We start from the raw sequence: 24,646 nt of genomic DNA on the forward strand, positions 1-24,646 counted from the left end.
GAATGATCTTTTGCATTTGACCCATGTAATAATTCTCTAATAGGATTAACAATCACTAGGTAAATTCAGTTGGTAGGGTAAAACTTGTAATTCTAAGCTTTGTGGAAAAAATACGTCAGGATCAGTTAAATATGCAATACATAATGACTTAATAACATAAAATTTTCAGAACACCAGCATTTAAATGCACAGTAAAAATCAGTTCAGGCCTTAGGAAGAGGTTTTGGGGAGATGGTAGAGGGTCAATGTGTGTAAGTGTGTGTGTGTGTGTGTGTGTGTGTGTGCATATGTGTGTATGATAAATCCATGACACAGTCTGCATTCTGGATCAGTACTTTGCACTTTCCTAAAATTATTAAATATCACTATATGTGTGTCTCTGCATTTCACCATTTTCTCCTGCAAGCCATCAATAATACTGCCATGTATTTTTCTCTGCCCTCTATGTTCAGATTTTCCTTGGATCGCCATACTGACCTTGACAGGATCTTTAACATACATTCTGGAAATGGATCCCTTTATACATCAAAGCCACTTGACCGTGAACTATCTCAGTGGCACAATCTTACTGTTATAGCTGCTGAAATCAGTAAGATGAATTTTACGTATATCGTATTTAGCATAATTTTAGGTTTTATTTTATATTAAGAATAATTCCATCTCATTGCACAAATGAATTGTAATTTTAATCTAACATTTGAAAAGGCTCCTTAACACCTATAATTTTTTTCAATAGTTTCTACTATATATGCTGAGAAATAGCTATGGGCATCCACAGATCTATGTTTAGTGTTAACTAATAAAAATGATCTAGAATTAGAAACTAAAGATATTCTCTTTGTGAGAAAGGGGAATACATTAAATTCATCGCATGGACACTATGAATTAAAATTTATGCTGAAATGCTGGAAGTCCATTTTTGAACAATAAACACAGAGATAGATATGATTACTTTTTTTTTAACAGGTAAAGAAACAAAGGCAACCATAATAATAGCTAACATTAAGCACTCTAAACAGGTATTCTAAGAAATTTAAATCAACTTTTTCTTCCTAATATTTGTATTGACCTTATTTAACAAAGAATGAAGTAAGACTCCAGGGATTTTAGTAACTTGTCCAAAGTCACAATGCCAGAAGTAATAAAACTGGGATTTGAAACTAGTCATTCTGTTTTTAGATCTAATACTTAATTCTATATTAATTTACAAAAGTTCACCCAACTAGTATCAGACAGAGCCAGCATTCAAAGTCATGCGTGCATGCTAAGTCACTTGAGCCATGTCCAGCTCTCTGTGACCTTAGGGACTGTTGCCCACCAGGCTCCTCTGTCCATGGGACACTCCAGGCAAGAATACTGGAGTGGGTTGCTATGCCCTCCTCCAGGGGATCTTCCCAGCATAGGGACAGAGCCTGTGCATCTCTTGTGTCCCTTGCACTGGCAGACAGGTTCTTTACCCTAGGAGGTAAAGAACTGGGTGGCCCATTTGAAGTCTTATCTGTCTCCAATTGCAAATGTTCTTACCCATATACAGGACTGGGATACATAATCTTTAGAGCTCACTGTAAAATGAAAATCTTAGGCCTCATGTTAAAATATGATGAAGAAATTTCAGATGTCAACAGCAGAGCATTAAATAAGAGTGGGGCCGTCTGATTGTGAGGCCCTGCTAAATTGCACATGTCCCTGAAGCAAGGCCTGTCCACACATGCAAACCTGTTCATGGTTTCTGATTCCTGTATTATGATATGTGCATGGGATAAAGCAACTCTGTCTTAAATAGAAGCATTAATTAGGGACTAAATCATGGGGTTAAAAAAAAAAAAAGACTATACATTTCAGTTCTGAAAAAGTGAGCTGAATCCACAAATACATATCAAGGTCAAGTTATTTGAAGTAATCATCCCAAGATTTGGAAGTTAGGGCACTGGGGCTGAAACAGCAAGCCTCAGAAGGGTGGAGCTGGACTAGACTTATCATCAGCAAGGAACTTTATGCCTCAAGAGAAAGTACTAGACTTAATTTTTTTCTTACATCTGGCTCTGAAATATAGATGAACCCTACCATCCAAACGATCCAGTTTTTCCATAATGAAATATAAATGGCTGTACCTCTCAGGGTGAACTGAAGAATTTTTGAGGTTTTCTTAAGGAAAGCTTTTATTTCTGTATCTGTATCCATATCACAATGTTAGATGCGCCTGACAGGATCCAGTCTGATTATTCCAGAATCACGATTGTTTGTGCTCTCTGCTCTAGTCAAGCTCCTTATTCAAGCCTAATGAGCTAGGAACTGCATTTTCCATTTCAGGTACTTTGAGAAATTTAAATTCTAAAGCTAGCTGAAATAATTACGATTCTGTTAAAAGCTAAGTCAATTATGTTCTTCGTTTTAAGAACTAAACCTACTTTCTGCCCTTAAATAAAACCAGTCTATGGAGTAACTGCTGGAAATGCCTACCTGCCAAACCACACACAGTGAGGGGCCCATCATGCTGTTCCGATGATTAAATGGAATGAGGGTGAGAGGGAAACAGCATATAGGGCATTGTTTTTGCTAGATTTTGGTAACACTGGTACCTGTGCCATTCATCCAGAACAGTGCAGAAAGAACAAAAAATATACTTCTTATCAATGATTTTCCAGACCCTGCCTCTAACAGTTTAATTCTACATTCCTTAGCAGTGTATCCTATCATATGGCAAGTTTTATTCTAGGCAATCACTTAGTGCATTATACCATGGAGTCATTTATTCTTTTGGGGAAAAAAAAATGCCATATAGAGAATATAAAATCTAAAACTAAGGTCACAATCAGAGATTGTAAAACACATGGTTGTAGAAATCAATAAGTTCCTATAACCATATCTAAGAATTAAACTATAAGCATTGCAATACTTTCTGAGAACAGTAGAACAAAGTTTCTGACTAATGGCTCCATTTTCTATACCTCCTTCCTTATTAGTGGAAACTCTTGCCCTAAGGAGGTACAAAAAAATACTTCTTTCTAAAGCCTGGGATTTCTAGATGGCGATTTATATTTTCTTCTTCCTGGGGGTATAGAAAAGCCTGTGAATATGTGGCATGGTTTTACCTTAGGACATAGATTTTAAGATCCTATATTGCTCACAAGTTCTCGCTACACTAGAGTCTGCCGGATGACTGAGAGGCTCAGGTGGTAAATGTAAGCCGGCTCCTAGTCAGTATGATGCTTCCTGGGAAGGCTTTATATTTTGATTTATACATAAGCTGCCACATCTGCCAGTAAAAAGATTAGTGTAAGCACTGTTTTTTTTGAATAGATGACTCCAGGCCTGATGCTTTACAAAGCATGTTTATCCCTGTGGATTTAGCTTTTGATTTGAAGAGCCTTGAGTTATGTGTAAAGAGGCTGGAGAATCTCTGTATTGTGTTAGGGAAGGGACTGACAGTGCAGTTTTTTAGATGTGAAACTTTTCTGTCTTTCTTGGCTTCTATGGCATAGTTAGAGAGTGAATTGCTACCAACAAAGAGTTATTTTTATGTCAAAACTTTGTATTGAAAGAAAACATTTTGCTTATGTCCACTAACTATAAAAGTAGGTTAAAGAGCACATTCTAGAAAATATGAATCATACTTCCCCACTCTTCCCCATAGCAAAAGTAACTTTGGGTAGTTGAGGATTCATTTATAGGTGAATCACTATGCCTCTGGGTATTAGCAAATGGTTTAGGAATAAGAAAGGTAGGAAAATAGTGGAATAACATTTTTCTCTTTTTTCTCTTCTCTCCACTTTTCCCCACAAGTACTCCTCCTGAGATACACATGAACTGTAAGAAAACTAGTTGATGTATTTTTGTTGTGTAGATGCTTTGTATGGAGAAAGATAGATTAAGCTTTTAAACAATGTAAGGAAATGGAGAAGACATAACAGTGATAATAAAGATGATTTTAATAACAATAGTCAATGTGTAGTGAAAGTGAAAGTCACTCAGTCGTGTCTGACTCTTTGCGACCCCATGGACTATACAATTCATGGAATTCTCCAGGCCAGAATACTAGAATCGGTAGCTGTTCCCCTCTCTAGGGGATCTTCCCAACCCAGGAATCAAACTGGGGTCTCCTGCATTGCAGACGGATTCTTTACCAACTGAGCTATCAAGGAAGCCCCTGATAACAAGGTGTATTAATGTTGAGTGTTTACCAACGAATTGATACTTTGATAAGAAATTTTCTTGTATTCACTCACCTAATGATTCAGATAACTTCATAAGATCAGAAGTTCTATTTTGATTCATGTTCAGTAACCTGAGGCATTAGAGGAAGAGTGTAAACTGGACAAAATTAAACACTGAATGAATGGTGAACCTGGGAATCAAGTCTGACCCCAGAGTCTAAACTCTAATAACCACCTGACATGCTAAGAAGTGAAAAACATGTAGCAATAGATGAGCAAATATGAAATTAGAACCTGAAAGCTGAATATTTTTGGGTTAAGAAGGTTGAAGGAGAACTGAACAATAGTGTTAAAGAGGGGAAGTGTTTTAAATCTTCTCTTGAAAAGAGGAAAGAAAGGAAATCCATTTCAAATGGATTTAGAATTCTGTCTGCCTCCCTGCCAAACAATTAGTTCTTAGATGTTATTTTTTGAAACTGCTGATTTCATTATTTTAGTTACATTATAATTACATGAAGAAAAGGAAGGAGAAATAAATTCTTTTGTGTAGTAATATACTCCCTGTTTGTACCTGAGAAGATTTTTTTAACCCTTGTATCTGAAAATTATTTAGATAAAATCAGAAATTCAAATAAATTTCACAAAGGGAAAATCATTATTCATAACCCATGTAGATAGAGGCCATTTAATAAGATGGTTACTATCCCCCAGATCAACTATTTTTTTTTTGCTTTGCTTTATTTTTAGCTAATTACTCCTTTCTTCTTTTATATTGATCTTGAGTTTGATTTTGCCAAAGTTCACAAAGAATTTGAACTATATCCAGAAACTGAGATTTTGTGATCATGAAGGCTGATGACTATAACCTTAATTTAAGATGCCCAAACACTCTCAGGATATCAGTGCAAGTTCCTGGAAAAATCCTTGGAGGGGAAAATACAGTTATTATTAATATGAGGTTGTTACCCAAGGATAAGCTAAATAGACATGTTTTAAAATTATATATACAAATCAAAACATATTTTTAAATGCATGTTTTTATGTGAAAACTTTGATGATCTTGATTTTGGCAAAAAAAATCATGATTATTATACTACATGTAACTATTGAACTAATTTTGTTATTGAGAATTGAGCTTGTATTGATGAAATGGTACAGTTAACAATTTTATTAATGAAACATTTAAAATCTTGTGTTTCATTGTAAATTTCCATTCAATTTGATATAGTTATATAGGGTATATAGTAAGATTTCCAAAAGGATAGTTAACAGTAGCTGTTGAAATATATTTTAGTGATAAAAGTAGTCAGAAGGGTAGGTTGTAATTAACAACTTCCACATAGAAGATGACCTCAGGCAAGTTACTGATTTATCCAAAACCACTCTTTGTCAAAAAAAAAAAAGGTATAAATTAAGAAATCTAATGATGTATAATAAAGGTTTAATAAATATTTGTTCTTACATTGTGCATTTGGAGAGCAAAGACACAAATATTATTTGAAATCAATTACATTGGATTGTGCTTTTAAAAAGATTTTTCAAAATATTAATAGCACTCTTGAGCCCAATATTAACTGAATTCATGACTACTTAATTAGGCTCTGTAGTAATTTTCTTTATTGCATTTGTTCATTATGATAGTAGAATGAAGTTGATGCTTATTTGAATATGAGCACTTAATATCTACAAGATGCTTATATAAATTAAATCTGGTGTACAAATGTGTCTTCCTAAAAAAATTTTTCCTCTCCTTTTCCTAGACAATCCCAAAGAGATGACTCGAGTGGCTGTTTTCGTGAGAATTTTGGATGTTAATGACAATGCCCCGCAATTTGCTGTGTTCTATGACACTTTTGTCTGTGAAAATGCCAGACCAGGACAGGTAAGCACCCATAGGATTTAAAAGCATAGGAAGATTTTTAATGGGCCCTTCAAATATTTTTCTTCTCCTAATCCTGAGAGGAATGAGCAAACAGAGATAAAATCATTCATTGAAAGTCCCAGCAATATAAGTAGAACAAACAAATAGCAAAGCCAAGTTAGTGAGTGTCAGTCGCTCAGCCGTGTCCCACTGTTTGAGACACCATGGTCTGCAGCCCTCCAGGCTTATCTATGCATTGAATTCTCCAGGCGAAAATACTGGAGTGAATAGCCATTCCCATCTCCAGGGGATCTTCCTGACCCAGGAATCAAACCTGAGTCTCCTGCATTGCAGGCAGATATGAAATGGTAGCTGCAAAACTTCAAGTGTAAGAGGAAAGAACTTTTTAACTTTCAAAAACAAAGACAAATGAATAAACAAAAGGGAAAAGAAATGCTGATGTGCCATTAGATAAATATTGGTAACTGCTTGCAAGACAGGAAATGAAAATTGGGGAAAACACAAATACTTGAGATCATCAAAACATTCCATCACTATTCCAACATATGCAAAGACAATTTTGGAGCAGGGCAAAAGAGCTCGCTCCTAAGGCTTAGACTTGGGTTTCATCATTACAGCAACACATAAAGTGCTAATGACTTGGTTTTCGTCCTTTAAAACATTCTTCCTATACCGGTTTTGTTTATAACTCTTCAAATCTTTTCCTCAGTGGACTCATTCTGTTGTTTGAAAAGCGCCAGCCTGTATGGTTGAAAGAAATGCTCTTAATTGGTTTGAGTGCCATTTTCACAGAAGGGAGCTGCATGTTATAAATAATAATTGGAAATCAAACGTGTTTTATTAAAGAAAGAGAAGCCATTACGAAACTGTATTGTGTTTAGACTTCGTTTGATGCTCTTTATAAACATCAATGTCATTGTTACATTTTTATGCAAATATATTGTGAAATAAATTCTTCCTTCGGAAGATTCTAACAGGAATTCAATAGCCTGTCTATTGTCTGAAGTGGTAAAATTGCTGCAATTGGATTCTTTTTTTTTAGTTGAAAATGTTATGGAAATGTTTAATTTGGAATATTTAAAGGACTTAGCTACTTCCGACCTACTTCTTCATGAAACAGTGTGCCCTAAAAATACCATTCCAAATAGTTCTCTGCTTGGCAGGCTCAGCATGATATAAGTTGAAGCCTTTTCTGTAGGAGATGAATTACCCACTTTGAAACTGCTGCATACATTGCTCCGTCTATGGTTATTCTATTTGATTTTCAAGAGATATCTTTTCAGAGCATTTGAGTCATTATAAGTATTCACCGCCAAATGTATTCGAAATACACAAAATAAAGGATTGTGTTTGTTTATTTTCTTTATGCCTTTTTTCTTTTTTTGAAACTTTATCTGGCTCAGTAAATTCATATTCTTTGAACTTTTAAAAACAAGTCGGTATATTGAGGGAAAATAATCAAATCAAAGATGATGTTAATTTTTAAAAGTAATTAGTCTATTTTGACAAACTTGACAGGAAGAATATGATTATTAATTTTTGTCTAATTGGCTGCATGTGCAAAACCCTCCTATATTAGTTAATTTTAATAAGACCAGCTTGTCAGATGTCATTTTGGTCTCATAGTCAGAAACATGTTTGCTTGAACTATTAAATACTCACTGATGGAATTCTAGGTTACATCATTCTAGCAGGCAAAATCAAATCGTTATTTGATAAAGTCTTTCCTTACTGAACCTTTCTTGAAATTAATTTGTTAAGTCTGTCTTCCCTCCTTCCAGGAAAGTAGGAGCTTTGGGGGACTTCTGGATTTGCTTTAGTTATTTATAGAGTAGTTCAGTCCAACTAGTACTTCTCTGAATTAAGTGCTCTTTGAGAGCAGCATTTAAACAACATGGAACATAATTCCATTCACTTGGGGTGTGGACATAGTGAGAGTATGTTTTGTGTGCTAAGTTGCTCAGTCATGTCCAACTCTTTGTGGCCCTATGGACTGTAGCTGCCAGGCTCCTCTGTTCATGGCATTTTCCAGGCAAGAATACTGGAGCAGGTTACCACTTCCTACTCCAGGGGATCTTCCCTACCCAGGGATCAAACCCACATCTCTTGCACTGCCTGCGTTGGCAGGTGGATTCTTTACCACCAGCGTCACCTGGGAAGCCCCAATGAGACAGAAATAAAGCTAACTGCCACCCCTCCTCCTTTCTTGGGGCTTCCCAGGTGGTGCTAGTGCCAAAGAACCAACCTGCCAATGAGGAAACATAAGAGACATGGGTTCAATCCCTGATGTCTGGGTAGGGAAGATTCCTTAGGAGAAGGAAATGGCAACCCACTTCATTATTCTTACCTGAAGAATCCCATGGGCAGAGGAACCTGGCAGGCTACAGTCCAAAGGACTGCACAGAGTCAGACACAACAGAAGCAACTTAGCACGCACTGCGCTCTTTTCTTGTCTATTCCCAATCTGAAGGGTAGAAGACTTTCCCCCTGGGAAAAGGATGTAATTTACATGTATGACTAGTCCCTTCTTATGCTTGAACAATTGAAGGCAAAAGGAGAAGAGGGCAGCAGAGGATGAGATGGTTGGATAGCATTACAGATTCAATGGCCATGAACTTGGGCAAACTCCAGGAGATAGTGAGGGACAGAGAGGTCTGGTGTGCTGCAGTCCATGAGGTCGGAGACTTGGACACGACTTAGCAACTGGACAATAACAATGCTTGAATGAGGCAACTAGACTCCCATTTTTTTCCATTTCACAGTCAGAGGACCTTGAGAAAGGGCAGAAGAGAAGACCGGCTATTTCTCTTTCTTCCATTTTCTCTCAGGCATGCCTTACTTCTTTAGTCAATAAAATATATTTTAATAATATTTAATATCACTGACTCAATAACATGAGTTTGAGCAAACTCTGAAAGATTGTATTAATTGCTTTATATATGTACCGTCTTTTTGTTTTTATTAAATGGATAAGCCATTAGCCACAAATTCTTGCTTTAATCTTAAATTACCACTAAAAATGATAAAGTGATGTTATATTTTTAAAGAAATATTTTGAATTATTTCAAGTTTAAATTTTTTTCCTGCTACTTATTCCTAATGATAAATAGTTATCTTTGTTTGGTCCAGTTATATTTCTTATATCACTTCAAAGTAAATAATTAGGGAGTGCTTGCATTTTTAGTTTTATAAGACACTATAAGAGAAAAATAATTTAATATGGAATAGTTAAAATAATTTATTTTTCTAATTATTTTACAGTTTTAAACTTCATTTCAGTTCAGTCACTCAGTTGTGTCTGATTCTTTGTGATCTCATGGACTGCAGCACACCAGGCTTCCCTGTCCATCCACCAACTCCCAGAGCTTAAAATTCCCTTTTTAATCAATAAAACACCAGTAACAAACATTTCCATCAAATATCCATGTAATATTAAGTTGAATTAATACATTGAAAAGTATATTCCTTTAAGAATAAATTTGACCATTTATATAGTCATTGATACACATATTTAACAACCTTTGAAGCCTTCTTGAAAAATATGCAAAAAATACATAAAATGTTATTATACATATAAGTTAAGGAAAAACTGATATGTTTATGCAAAACTATATAGCTGTTACATAGGCATAATATTAATTATTATATAATATATTCAAAGTAGTGATATGATCATTGTATAAGGTGTTAAATTTTCTACTTTGTTACTAGATAGCCTTTTATATTTTCTTATCCTGAAGTAAGTCAGAGCTAACCCTTATAAAATAACCATTTTCCATAGTATGTATATGTTGAATCAAAAAATATATAATTCTATTGAGAATGCAAATGAATGATTACTCTAAAAATAGATAATGTTTGTCTTTCCTTTATAAAGTTATGCATAATGATTCTATAAAATCTCTACATTCTTTGAATAGTTTTCACTCTATTTTTGATGAAGAAGAAAGCTATAATCATAACAACTCTAACTTTTCCTACATTAAATAACTCATAGATAAATGTTTAAGCATATATGAAATACCTACTTATTTCAAATGCTATATCTAAATTCTTAAAACTATAAAGAATACTATGTTATTGCTCATTATTTTAATTAAAAAATGGATAGTGTTTAGGAGACATTGACAGAAAATTTAAGAGACAGAAACAAAACTGAGGAGAGTGAGAGAGAGAGTGTTGCTGTTGTGTAATAAAAGGATAGAAGAACTGAAATAAAGATGCATGCTTATAAGGAAGAAAATAATTGTCTTTAAAAATGTTAGACAAATTGGATATTAAAAATTAAATATAAAGAAGATTCTAGCCATGGAAGTTTGATAAATGGACTTTTTTTTTTCTCTTCTGCAGCTAATACAGACTATAAGTGCAGTAGACAAAGATGATCCTTTAGGTGGACAGAAATTTTTCTTCAGTTTAGCTGCTGTCAACCCAAACTTCACAGTACAAGACAATGAAGGTAAATTTTAGAATGTGTTCATTATGATTTAAGGTGACTTAACAAGAAATTTTCCCTAAATTAACAGCTACATATACATGATATATTAATTTATAGATCTATTTGCAAAGGTTTGTTTTCACTAGATTTTTAATAAGATATTTTGGTAATTTCTTACTTAATAGAATTTACACTGTTGAATTTTAAGTAATAAAATACATGAAAGAAGACAGTATATGGGTATTAATGAAAAGACTGGATCTTGCAAACTTCAGAAAGGTCAGAAATAATCAGTTCTTATAAAAAAATAGTGGGACACACAGGAAAATGAATGTCTTGGTGAGACTCTTGTGGAAACTTCAATGAGATTTAGCAGCAACAGATTCACCAAAGTCTAAAGGCCTAGAAGAGAGAAAAGGAAAAAAAAAAGAAAAGAAAGAAAGGAAAAAGCAGCCACATTAGCCTGTGAGGGAATTGAGTACAAAAACATAGTTGGCAAAGACAAGATACACTATTTTCCCTATTTTCCTATATAACATATGAATTTTATATGTGATCAAAAATACACGTTTATTGAATTCTTTAAAAAACAAAAGCAGAAATGAAACAGGCATTTTGTTTTAGAGCTGCTATAGATGTAATTATATATTCTTGTAAGAAATATAATAACTACATTGGCACATGTACAATACCTTCCATATATGTACACTGGCAGAGCGAGGTTGCTATAGTACATCTGGTTGGCTTTCAGAATGTCAGAAAGCAGTTTAGGATAATGGATAGTTTTACACTGAGCAACTACTCATTTTTAATATCATAGGATTTTTGCACAAATCAGCTGAAGAGAGTGCATCAGTTGGTAACATCTGTTTACTAAATTTGAGCTTCTGAAATGTCTGTGTTTTCTGTCCCTCTGTGTGTTAGTCACTCAGTTGTGTCTGACTCTTTGAGACCCAATGGACTGCTTTGCCTGCCAGGCTCCTCAGTCCATGGGATTCTCCAGGCAAGAATACTGAAGCCGGTTCCTATTCCCTTCAGGGGATCTTCCTGACCCAGGAATGGGTCCTGGGTCTCCTGCATTGCAGCCAGATTCTTTTTTTTTTTTTTTTAATTTTTTTATTAGTTGGAGGCTAATTACTTCACAACATTTCGGTGGGTTTTGTCATACATTGATATGAATCAGCCATAGATTTACACTTATTCCCCATCCCGATCCCCCCTCCCATCTCCCTCTCCACCCGATTCCTCTGGGTCTTCCCAGTGCACCAGGCCGGAGCACTTGTCTCATGCATCCCACCTGGGCTGGTGATCTGTTTCACCATAGATAGTATACATGCTGTTCTTTTGAAACATCCCACCCTCACCTTCTCCCACAGAGTTCAAAAGTCTGTTCTGTATTTCTGTGTCTCTTTTTCTGTTTTGCATATAGGGTTATCGTTACCAACTGCCTGAGCCATCAGGAAAGCCATTCTACCCCTCTGGACACCTAAAATAACTGTGATTGGAAAAATTAACATAGAATTGGTAGATAAAATGCAAAATGCCCAATTACATTTGAATAGCAGGAAAACAACACCCATCATTTTAATTTGCTGAATCTGGTAACTTAAACATAGAATTTAGATGTGGCATTCTTTGTCCTGAGTTGACAATATTGAACCTCTTTCTAATTGTATTTTAACTTATTTTATATTCTTGTTAAACTGAGCCCTGGATCTCAACAAGCCACCTCTCAATTTTAAAAAGGAATAGAGACTTGAAATAGTACTGCCTTATCACAGCATTTCACAGTTACTGGGGAAACAATTCAAGGCTAATCTTAATTAATTTTTGATAAATAGTACCATTTTCCTATAGTAGGTAGAGTTCCTGATCCTATGGCTAAAGCCATAAGAATACAAACCTGAACATACCTAACTAGAATACCAGTAAAGTCTGATGGAATATTTGATTTAATCTTGCATAAATTCACTATTTTCTATTAATGGGTGAATTTTGAAAGAAATTCCAATGACAGACATCACCTTAAAGTTTATTTCTTGAGAAAATACCCTTGCATTTATCTATAACCTCATCTTAAATTTTTTTTAATTCTCCATCTTTTTAAAAATACATTTCCTGCCTCTGTGATACTACACTTGGTATCCCATGCAATCTCTCACTTTTCAGTAATTTACAGATCAAAAGCTTTATTATATGATGATTTTCTGAATACTTAATAAAATGATTTGTATAGAATGGTTAAACTGAAAGTCCCTCAGTCGTATTTGACTCTTTGTGACCCCATGGACTGTACAGTCCGTGGACTTCTTCAGGCCAGAATATTGGAATGGGTAGCCTTTCCCTTCTCTAGGGGATCTTCCCAATCCAGGGATCAAACCCAGGTCTCCCTCATTGCAGGTGGATTGTAAAACTTCTTTAGGCTCTTTAACATATCAAAACTTTTGTAGGCAAAATTAAGATTTTGAAGTTTTTGAAAAGTTATAATTCTAAGCAAGAAGATTATAAAAATACTCACATGCATATAAATGATTTATTTTAGTGTAGGTTTGTGAAAGGAAGAGTTGTATCCTAACACTTATTGTAAGAGAAATCAAAATTGCAAAATTATCAGGGTTACATTTGATTTTTAAAATTTGCATGTGAATATCTGTTTTGCTAGTCTACTTCCTAGCTTATGTAGTAATCTACTGATATAGTAAGATTTAACTTCTTGCTAAAATTTTGAAAATGATTACTTTATGTTTAACCAATATATTGCAAAAATATTGTCACTTCTCTACTTTTACAATTTTGCTATGCTGCTTGTTTGATTTAGCAATTGCCTAACACTCCCTTACCTACACTGGCATCTTAAACAGTCCTGTGGGGTGGCTAAACAAGACCCAGCACATTGGACAAACAGAGTGTGAAATTATCATCCATGTATATTTATTTTTCAGTATTTGTTATATAGAGCTAGAAGAAATATTATTAACTCACAACACAAATTTGAGGATACTGGATGAGTTATCAGATAAAGGAAATATCAGTAGCAATGTACTAGGTAGTAGGATGGAAGCTAGATTAAGTCCCTACTTCTTTCAGTATGCCCGTCAGGCACTCTTACATTAGTGTCTTCCACCAGCTATTTAAGTTATGCAATGAATTAATTTTAATGGGTGGAAATCTAAGTTCAAAAATATTAAGTAATTAGCTCACTGTTCTTCATATATTGGGACTTCTGAAAGTTTTTGACTGTATTATTGATTCTAAAAGTGCTACTACCTAATATTTTTCTTCATGAGTATTAAGATTAATGTGTGTGTGTTTTGTGTGTGGACACATACATTTGTAAACAAAAACCATTTACTATGATTTTTTTCTTTGGTATGCATTTTTTCTTTTCTTTTGAATGTTTTGAAAAACCATATGCTACCATCTCGAGACTTCCCTGGTGGTTCAGATGGTAAAGTGTCTGCCTACAATGTGGGAGACTCAGGTTCAATCCCTGGGTTGGGAAGATCTCCTGGAGCAGGAAATGGCAACCCACTCCAGTATTCTTGCCTGGAAAATCCCATGGATGGAGGAGCCTGGTGGGTTATAGTCCAAGGGGTCGCAATGAGTCAGACATGACTGAGCGACTTCACTTCACTATAGTCTTGATAAATGATCCGGTTATAAAAATCCACCATTTTGAACATGTGTGAGAATTAGTTAAACATTTAATAAGTAATCATGCTATTAGAGTCCTCAAACTATCTTATTTATTTTATTTATATTTGAATTGCCTTGACTCCTCAAACTAGCTTATTTATCTTATCTATATTCAAATTGTCGTGTATACATTTGATAACAATTTTGTGTTTTAAAAAGACACTTTTTTATTTTTATTTTTAAATTTTTTTTAATTTTATCATATTTATGTGTTAAACCATGGTGATCAGGATGAGACAAACCCACTGTCCCCAGCTATTTTTAATATGTTAAAATTTATTTTAGATAACACTGCCAGAATTTTAACCAGAAAAAATGGATTCAATAGACATGAAATAAGCACTTACCTCTTGCCCGTGGTGATTTCGGACAACGATTACCCGATTCAGAGCAGCACGGGCACGCTCACCATCCGAGTGTGTGCCTGCGACAGCCAAGGCAACATGCAGTCCTGCAGCGCCGAGGCCCTGCTCCTGCCTGCTGGGCTCAGCACGGGCGCCTTGATCGCCATTCTCCTCTGCATCATCATTCTGCTGGGTAAGAAGGGTTAGGGGAAATGTGCTTATTTCCTAGATGGCTTACTTCCCTGTGTCTGTAAGAAGTGTTTCTATTAAAATTGCTGTTGTTGTTGTTTAGTTGCTAAGTCCTAAGTTCCCCTTGACTGGGGGAAATAACCAAGATGGAATCCCTCTAAAGCTTTTGTAGTGAAGAAAGTAAAAGTGATAGTGTCTCAGTTGTGTCTGACTCTTTGTGACCCTATAGAATGTAGCCTGCCAGGCTCCTCTCTCCATGCAATTTCCCAGGCAAAAATACTGGAGTGGGCTGCCATTTCCTTCTCCAGGGGATCTTCCCAATCCTGGGGTCAAACCCTGGTCTCCTGCATTGCAGGCGGATTCTTTGCTGCTGAGCCACTAAGAAAGCCCGTCTATTAAAATATTTCCCCCAAAACTAACCCCTGAGGGTAAGCCAGATATCAATTAACCAAGGCTGTTGTTTATATTAAAATACATCTGATCAGATGAAGTCATGACCTGTCTTTCTTAAATAATGAAACTGAAAGTTGGCGATATTTAAAACATTTTGCAAGGTTACACAATTTCTGTGTGGCTAAGCCAAGGCCAGGCACCTCACTGTTGTCATTATGTACATAGTTTTTCAGTAAAGTTTATTTCCACTTTTTTCTTATTATAGTTGGATGAAGTCCTCACTATGGTACCTCTTTACTGTTGAATGTTAACAAAACCCTTTATCTGGCTCACTTGTCCCTAAAACGACAATATTTGATTCTATAACCCAGAGCAAATTGCTTTATAACTGCTTTTGAATTAAAAATCAGATAGCTTATGCTCTAGTTGCATTATCTTAAACTGTTGTGAGTACTCCTGTGACCCTAATAAAAAAACACTGTACCTGACATTTTAAGAAGCAGTGAAATGAACTAGGATTTTGAAGCCAGTCTTAGTAAATTTAATTATCCTCATTATTAGAAACTTTTTTACTGTGTAAGATCATTTAGTTGATAACAAGCTGTCTGAGGTTTTAAATCATTAGATCGCAAGTTTATGTGTGGGCACAAATTATGAATTTAGACAAAATAAAAGGTCATATTTTCTCAAAAACTTGTAGAATAAACAGTTTCTTTCTCTTGGTGGTGGCCTATTTATTTTTTAATCACTTTGAAGGTCAAGAACAATTGTAAATGGATTAAAACTTTCTTTTTTGTTGCATTTTAAAAAGCCCCTTGTTTGCTCTCTTAGACCAGCTTGAGGGCTAGAAGTCTTACAGTTCTAAGTTAATAAAAGAGAAAAACATAACTTAATGCCACTTTACATAATAATATAATTGCCTTCGTTCAGGCTGCCACACCAGAATGCCTTAGACTGGTAGCTTGAACCACAGAAATTTATTTCTCAGAGTCTGGAGACAGGGAAGTTCAAGATCGAGTCCGAGATTTTATGTTTGGTGAGGGCATACTTCCTCTTTCATGAATGGCTGTCTCATCTTATATGCTCACATGGAAGACAGTAATCATCTCTCTCGTGCCTCATTTGTTCTTTTAAGTTTTAAAATTTCATTTATTTATTTTTAAAATTATTTCATTTATTTATTTTATTTTTGATTGTGCTGGGTCTTCATAGCTGTATGGGGATTTTCTCCAGTTGCAGAAAGTAGAGGCTGCTCTCTAGCTGTGGTGTTTGGGCTTTGCATTGTGGTGACTTCTCTTGTTTCAGGCTCTTGGGAGAGCAGGTTCATTAGCTGTGGTACCCAGGCCTAGTTGCTCCATGGTATGTGGAATCCTCCCAGACCAGGAACTGAATCTGTGTCCCCTGAATTGGCAGGCAGATTCCTATTCACTAAACCACCAGGGAAGTCCTTGTGTCCCTTTTTATAAGAACCTAATCCCACTCACTCATGAGGGTTCTACTTCCATGACCTAACTACATCCCAAAGACTGCACCTCTATGTACCATCACACTGGGAATATATTTAGGCTTTAAGATGTGAATTTGTAGGAGACACATTAAGTCCCTGATAGCTCAGTTGGTAAAGAATCCACCCGCAATGCAGGAGATCCTGGTTTGATCCCTGGATTGGGAAGATCCCCTGGAGAAGGGAAAGGCTACCCACTCTAGTATTCTGGCCTAGAGAATGCTATGGACTGTATAGTTGCAAAGAGTCGGACATGACTGAGTGACTTTCAGTTCACTTCATTAAGTCTAGGCCTGTAATAAATCCAATATCCTTTAAATGTTTGTTCTAATGAGGTTAAGAATATATATGTATTCATATAAGTACCTGGTAAGATCTTTTCCCTTCCTTTCCTCATCTAATTGAATTCACACTTGTTTTTCCAAATCATAATTTTTAAAGGATTATGATCAAAATGTTTTGGAATGCTGAATGAGGGTGGGAAACTAACACACCCAACGGGAAATTGATTTTAACTTTCTCCTTTCATACTTTTACCATTATTATGATTACAAAAGTAATGTGTATTTTTATTGAAAACCTCCCATAGGAGTAGGGGAATAGCCTGTGTGAGTGATACAAACTTCAACTTGTGGATCTATACACATTATTAAGATACATCTAGTTGAGATTCATTTTCTGTTGATGGGTGGGGCTGTGTTCCCTCCCTGTTATTGACCTCCAGCCAAACTATGGTGGAGGTAATGAAGATAATGGCGGCCTCCATCTAAAGGTCCCATGTAGGCACTGCTACACCCAGTGCCCCCAACCCTGCAACAGGCCACTGCCAACCCACACCTCTGTCGGAGACTCCTGGGCACTCAAAGGCAAGTCTGGGTCAGTCTCTTCTGGGGTCACTGCTCCTTTCTCCTGGGTCTTGGTATGCACAAGGTTCTGTTTGTGCCCTCCAAGAGTCTGTTTCCCCAGTCCTGTGTAAGTTCTGGTGGCTCTATGGTGGGTTTAATGGTGACCTCCTTCAAGAGGGCTTATGCCATACCCACATATGCTGTAACTAAAGCCCCTGCCCCTGCAGCAGTCCACTGCTGACCCATACCTCCTCAGGAGACACTCAAACACAGGTCTGTCTCAGTCTCTGTGGGGTCTCTGGGTCATGGTGCACACAAGGTCTGTTTAAGCCCTCCAAGCAAAAGGCAAGGGAAAAAAGGAAAGATATACCCATTTGAATGCAGAGGTCCAAAGAATAGCAAAGAGAAATAAGAAAGCCCTTCTCAATGATCAATGCAAAGAAATAGAGGAAACAATAGAATGGGAAAGACTAGAGATCTCTTCAAAAAATTAGAGATACCAAGGGAATATTTGATGTGAAGATGTACTCAATAAAGGGAAGAAATGGTATGGACCTAACAGAAGCAGAAGATATTAAGTAGAGGTGGCAAGAATACACAGAAGAACTATACAAAAAAGATTTTCACAATCCAGATAATCACGATGGTGTGGTTACTCACTTAGAGCCAGACATCCTGGAATGTGAAGTCAAGTGGGCCTTAGGAAACAGCACTATGAACAAAGCTAGTGGAGGTGATGGAATTCCAGTTGAGCTATTTTAAATCCTAAAAGATGATGCTGTGAAAGTGCTGCACTCAAAATGCCAGCAAATTTGGAAAACTCAGCACTGGCCACAGGACTGGAAAAGGTCAGTTTTCATTCCAATCCCAAAGAAAGGCAATGCCAAAGAATGCTCAAAGTACCACACAATTACACTCATTTCACACACTAGTAAAGTAATGCTCAAAATTCTCCAAGCCAGGCTTCAGCAATATATGAACTGTGAACTTCCAGATGTTCAAGCTGGTTTTAGAAAAGGCAGAGGAACCAGAGATCAAATTGCCAACATCCATTGGATCATCAAAAAAGCAAAAGAGTTCCAAGAAAACATCTATTTCTGCTTTATTGACTATGCCAAAGCCTTTGACTGTGTGGATCACAATAAACTGTGGACAATTCTGAAAGATATGGGAATACCAGACCACCTGACCTGTAGGCAATTCAGGCAGCAACAGTTAGAACTGGACATGGAACAACAGACTGTTTCCAAATTGGAAAAAGGAGTAAGTCAAAGCTGTATATTGTCACCCTGCTTATTTATCTTATATGCAGAGTACATCATGAGAAACTTTGGGCTGGATGAAGTACAAGCTGGAATCAGGATAGCCGAGAGAAATATCAATAACCTCAGATATGCAGATGACACCACCCTTTTGGCAGAAAGTGCAGAAGTACTAAAGAGCATCTTGATGAAAGTGAAAGAGGAGAGTGGAAAAAGTTGGTTTAAAACTCAACAGTCAGAAAACTAAGATCATGGCATCTGGTCCCATCACTTCATGGGAAATAGATGGGAAGCAATGGAAACAGTGAGAGATTTTATTCTGGGGGGCTCCAAAATCACTGCAGATGGTGATTGAAGCCATGAAATTAAAAGACGCTTGCTCCTTGGAAGAAACGTTATGACCAATCTAGACAGCATATCAAAAAGCAGAGACATTACTTCGCCAACAAAGGTCCATCTAGTCAAAGCTGTGATTTTTCCAGTAGTCATGTGTGGATGTGAGAGCTGGTCTATAAAGAAAGCTGAGTACCGAAGAATTGATGCTTTAGAACTGTGGTGCTGGAGAAGATTCTTGAGAGTCCCTTTCACTGAAAGGAGTTCCAACCAGTCCATCCTAAAGGAAATCAGTCCTGACTATTCATTGGAAGGACTGATGCTGGAGCTGAAACTCCAATACTTTGGCCACCTGATGTGAAGAGCTGACTCATTTGAAAAGACCCTGATGCTGGTGAAGATTGAAGGCAGGAGGAGAAGGGGATGACAGAGGATGAGATGGTAGAATGGCATCACCAGCTCAATACATGTGAGTTTGAGTAAACTCTGGGAGTTGGTAATGGACCGGGAGGCCTGGGGTGCTGCAATCCTTGGGGCCGAAAAGTTTGGACAGGACTGAGAGACTGAGCAAACAGGCGAGTTGAGGTTCATACATGATTTTTGTAGTTAATTCAGTGTAGAAATTTGAATTCACTCTTTGCCATCATGTGATCCAGCATTTTCTTTAATCTCATGAGTCATATATATTTCCATGGAAAATCTGGTAAATGTCTAAGCCAATAATGTCTAAATAATGTGGTCTCCAACCCCCCCCCCCCCCCCCCCCCCCAGTAATTAAGGTGCTCCAGGAATAGCACAAGAAAAAAAAAAGTACATAGATCCATCATCAAAGCTATTTAACAGATATGAATACTTTATATCTCGTGAAGAAAGCTGCCTTTTTAATATCGCATACAAATGTAAAACTATGGGCGTATGTTTGCCCTTCTTAGTTGTTTTATTTGAAACTGAATTTGATTTGGTCTTTTTTATACAACATCTTATGTCACTATTTAATGCAAAATATAAATGTTATCTACCATCAGGAACTATCTTTAAACCGTTCTTAGAAAAATAGGCAAGTCACAATATTTCAAAAACTCTTACACATTGCTTTAAAAATAATTCAGAATCACTGTTCTTAAACTCTAACCATGCTAGTAAATCCTTCAACACTCCCCTCTCCTCTCACCATGGCCCCCTCCAACCCTGCAAAAAAAAAAAAAAAAAATTTTAAGGAAGTGCAAAATTAATTCTAAATTCTAACCTGTTCCAGAAAAACCTAAATAACTTAAACTCTTTTATAACACCTCCCCTTGTTATTCATAGAGTGTTTCAGACGGATCTCTAATGCACCTTTTTTTTTTCCCCTTTTTCTTTTCTGAAGTTATAGTAGTACTATTCGCAGCTCTGAAGAGACAGCGGAAGAAAGAGCCTCTGATCTTGTCTAAAGAAGACATCAGAGACAACATCGTGAGCTATAACGATGAAGGTGGAGGAGAGGAGGACACTCAGGCCTTTGATATCGGCACCTTGAGGAATCCGGCCGCTATTGAGGAAAAAAAGCTGCGGCGAGATATTATTCCAGAAACCTTATTTATCCCCCGGAGGACTCCGACGGCCCCGGATAACGCGGACGTCCGGGATTTCATCAATGAAAGGCTCAAGGAGCACGACCTGGATCCCACGGCGCCCCCCTACGACTCGCTCGCTACTTACGCCTACGAAGGGAACGACTCCATCGCTGAGTCTCTCAGTTCCTTGGAATCAGGTACCACTGATGGAGACCAAAACTACGATTACCTCCGAGAATGGGGCCCTCGGTTTAACAAGTTGGCAGAGATGTACGGCGGCGGGGAAAGCGACAAAGACGCTTAACCTAGGATGTCTGTTCTGCTCCTGCAAGAGGAAGTTAACTTGACCCACACCGTCTCCACTTCACAATGTTTGATATTCCAGGAGAATTTTCCTGCCACTCAGCACAGTTTTCTTTCCCCATTTCCTTTTTAATTTGTTCATTAATTACATTAATTCTTCCCTGTAGGATGTCTCATGGAATATATACGACATTTTATTTAATCACTTCCAAGAGCCAAAGCTATGGAAATTTAGTGTCGTCCATCTTAGGAAATAAAAGATAATTTCAGAATCATGAACAGGATACTCCTCCCTTAAACAACCTCACAGACAAGCCGCTTCTGATAGGTACATGCCCTGCCCTTGCAAATGAAGCTTTTAAAAAGGTGAAGAAAAATTTTAAAGTATATCCTGTTCTGTACATTAAATAAAACAAAAACATGTATATGTGGTGTTAGTAGATGTGATATGCAACCTGGTATACAAACGTTTGTGCAATTTCATTTCATCAAATTCTATCTGCTAATGTTTTATATTTATATTTTTGTATTTATTTTTAAAAAATAAACCAGTTTTTACAACTACCTTGTCTCTAGCTTCTTTTTTTCCCCCCTAGGAAGAAAGCCTTCTCTGGGGACTAAATATTTTGATACAAAATTACACTGAATGCAGGTAAGAACACAAAGTTGTTATAATTACTATTGAGTAACCAAATTGATATGATTTACATAAGAATTATTTTTCCAATCAGTCTTACTATTCTGTGATATGTGAAAAACCCTTCACATTAAAAGTGATTGTCATTTACAGATTGCCTAAAAATTTACCATGTAAGAAAATTTAAAACATGGCCATCTTTATGCTAAATATCCCCAAACACCAGCAATGCAGTTATTTCATTTTGTTTTTAACTCACTAAAATAAATATCTGAAAGAATGAAACGTTTTCTTATTTTTGTATGACATTTGTGCTATTCAGGTTTATGGGCAATAATAGTTCAGACAGATTTCATACTGAAATAATCTTTTAATGGAAAATATGCTTACCTCCCACAGTGACTTTGAAATGCTCATAATGACAGTAATAACGCTGAATATTCCATTAAGATACAGCAATGTAATTATGTAAAGTTTCCAGAAATCCATTACGTATTACATATTTGTAACAAAGTCTGTTTTTCTGTCAATGAATGATTGAATAGAAAGGAAAAGAAGTACTAACTGTTAATTATCCAGAGTTCCTGATATTCAGGGAAGCCAACTACCACTAACTGATGCCTCTTTTCTCAAGATCCAAACATGATTTATTCACAAATGGAGCACTTTGTTGGGTCTACACTAAGAAGTCACATCCCCTGCTGAGTTTATCGTAAACAATACCAAAGATCTGTGTGCTTTCCAATTAGTGAAAATGGTATGCTTTTGGAGTGAGTCAGAGGGCAATATTGACATATCCTTAATGCAGAATTAATTTTTTCAATATTCTTGAATGATTTTTTCCCCCAGCTTCCAGGCTAAAAGACGTACATCCCTCTGACCACAGAGGTTTTAGTTTTCATAGTAATATAATCATGAAAGAAAAACAACCCATATGTTTTAATTAAAATTACAGTTACATTAGAAAGAAAAGTGACACATCAGACCACAGGAAAGCCTAAGTTGGTCAGCTTCCTATATTCCAAGAACCCATTCTCACACTCAGAAAGTTGACTGTCAGAAAGACAAAATTTAAGGGAAAAAAGAACGTTTAATCATACATGTGGAACTAAAGAGAAAACACTTTATTCAAAGAAAATCAGCAAAAAATGGAAAAAATTAAAGAAAGTATATCTCAAGAGCATTTTACATTAGTTATGTTCAAACTATAGTATTCATCTGATTGAAAATTAGTTTAAAGAGTTCCAGCATTAGTTATTTTTATTAATATTAGATGTCAGTAATTAGAATTCTTATTTGAATATTTATAATTATCCTCATTCAGATAATTTCAGACTGACATTAACTTGCTCTGCCATTTACTTTGTCATCCAAATTTTATATATTTTAAGAATCAGTGAGCTCTAGGATCATTCAAACCAGGCTTACAAAAATTCTTTTTTAAAGAGATTGATTAACAGGCTTCTTTGGCAATATAAAATCTATATTGCACAGAAATCATTTTTAAAAGTATTGAGACAGTTCTTGGTATCAGATACTCTAATATTTTTTGATAATGAAGGTGATGTGTTATATAATTAATTTCTTGGAGATTCTGAAACTAAAAAGTATACCTACAATGATGGGCTCAGACTGTAAGTTTCTCTTACACTTTGCTCTCCCAAAGGCATGCCCAATATATAGATTATTCTATGTCCACAATTTCTTTTATAGTGGGGAAAAACATCTCTCAGTGACATGCTGATTTTATGAGACAACTATGCACATATTCCTTCATGCATCAATTATTTTGATCACTTATAAAAATCAGAATATTCTAGATACTAGAGATGTAATATTAATAATCATATGTGATTTTTATATATGCATGTAATTTCTCTACTAATGCAAATGGGGGGGGTGTGTAAAATAGTTACCCAAACAGAATTTGTAACAAAATACCTATTACTAACTTTTAAAGCACGATGAAAAGTAATTATTTTGTTGTCCTTTTTCATGTTTTAAATATTCAGATAAGAGAAATAAAATGGTTTACAAATGATTGGTCATTAGAAATGGTGATTAAGTTAATCAGTTCCCCTTTTTATATTTTCAACAAAATATCAAAGAAAATCTATGTAACAATAAAGTCATGCTCTTAGTCTGAGTTTTTCTCCATATATAAGTAGATATTGTCACACAACTGCAAGAGTTCCAGACATTTTTGGTATACTCAAACATATAAACCATGAGTAATTAGATGTTTGGGTTTCCTTGGTGGCTCAGATGGTAAAGAATCCACCTGCAATGCAGGAGACCTGGGTTCGATTCCTGGGTTGGGAAGATCCCCTGGAGAAGGGCATGGCAGCACTCCAGTATTCTTGCCTGGAGAATCCCAATGGACTGTAGCCCACCAGGCTCCTCTGTCCATGGGGTTGCAGAGTTGGACTTGACTGAGCGACTAAGCACAGCACAATTAGATGTTTAGAACAGTCTAAAATAAATAAATTTAAGATTAAGAATTGAGAATTAGGGATGTCTACATATTCAGGTTCATTTATCAACACATCTACTGTGAAAGTGAAAGAAAGTGAGGGCTTCCCTGGTGGCTCAGAGATTAAAGCATCTTCCTGCAATGCAGGAGACCTGGGTTTGATCCCTGGATTGGGAAGATCCCATGGAGAAGGAAATGGCAACCCACTCCAGTATTCTTGCCCGGAAAGTCCCATGGACAGAGGATCCTGTGTGGGCTATACTCCACAGGTAGAGTCGGACACGGATGCCTTCACCATGCCTTCACCAGCTACGGCCCTCCCTGTGGCCACTGGCTTACCCTCTACTGTAGCTCCTTACCCAGTGGCCTTGTGAATGGGTGGGCACCCCTGGGTGGCTCTGAAGAACTAGGCAACTGAAGTTGCTGGTGGCAGTGAAAGGAACCTCCGTGACTCACATGCTGCCCCTCCAGACCTACTACAAATGCCCCCTGTTCCTGAGCTTGAGGTAAAATAGACTCTTGGGGTCTTCTTTCACTGGGCCGTCAGCCCTTCCTATTGCTCTCTGAGAGTGCAGGATTGGCCTAGAGAGAGGGGGCTCCAGCTTGGACATCCTGTAGGATGAAAATAATGTTAAGATGT

At 36.5% G+C, this 24,646-nt stretch overlaps 1 protein-coding gene across 3 annotated transcripts in view; it reads left to right on the top strand.

Moving 5' to 3' along the window:
- Nucleotides 1-21,460, top strand: part of CDH10 (cadherin 10) — a 182,440-nt gene extending 160,980 nt beyond the window's left edge. For 2 of the 3 annotated variants that reach the window (XM_043887863.1, XM_043887865.1), the window contains 5 exons: nt 453-589; nt 5,915-6,036; nt 10,387-10,495; nt 14,456-14,707; nt 20,407-21,460. In XM_043887863.1, coding sequence (XP_043743798.1) covers nt 453-589; nt 5,915-6,036; nt 10,387-10,495; nt 14,456-14,707; nt 20,407-20,897 — 1,111 coding nt within the window. In that variant the 3' untranslated portion in view covers nt 20,898-21,460. The remainder of the gene's footprint in view (nt 1-452; nt 590-5,914; nt 6,037-10,386; nt 10,496-14,455; nt 14,708-20,406) is intronic. The other variant, XM_043887864.1, reaches the window with a different exon arrangement.
- The last annotated feature ends 3,186 nt before the right edge of the window (nt 21,461-24,646 follow it).

Source organism: Cervus elaphus, chromosome 25 (assembly GCF_910594005.1).
Source record: "Cervus elaphus chromosome 25, mCerEla1.1, whole genome shotgun sequence".
NCBI classification, from domain to species: Eukaryota; Metazoa; Chordata; class Mammalia; order Artiodactyla; family Cervidae; genus Cervus; species Cervus elaphus.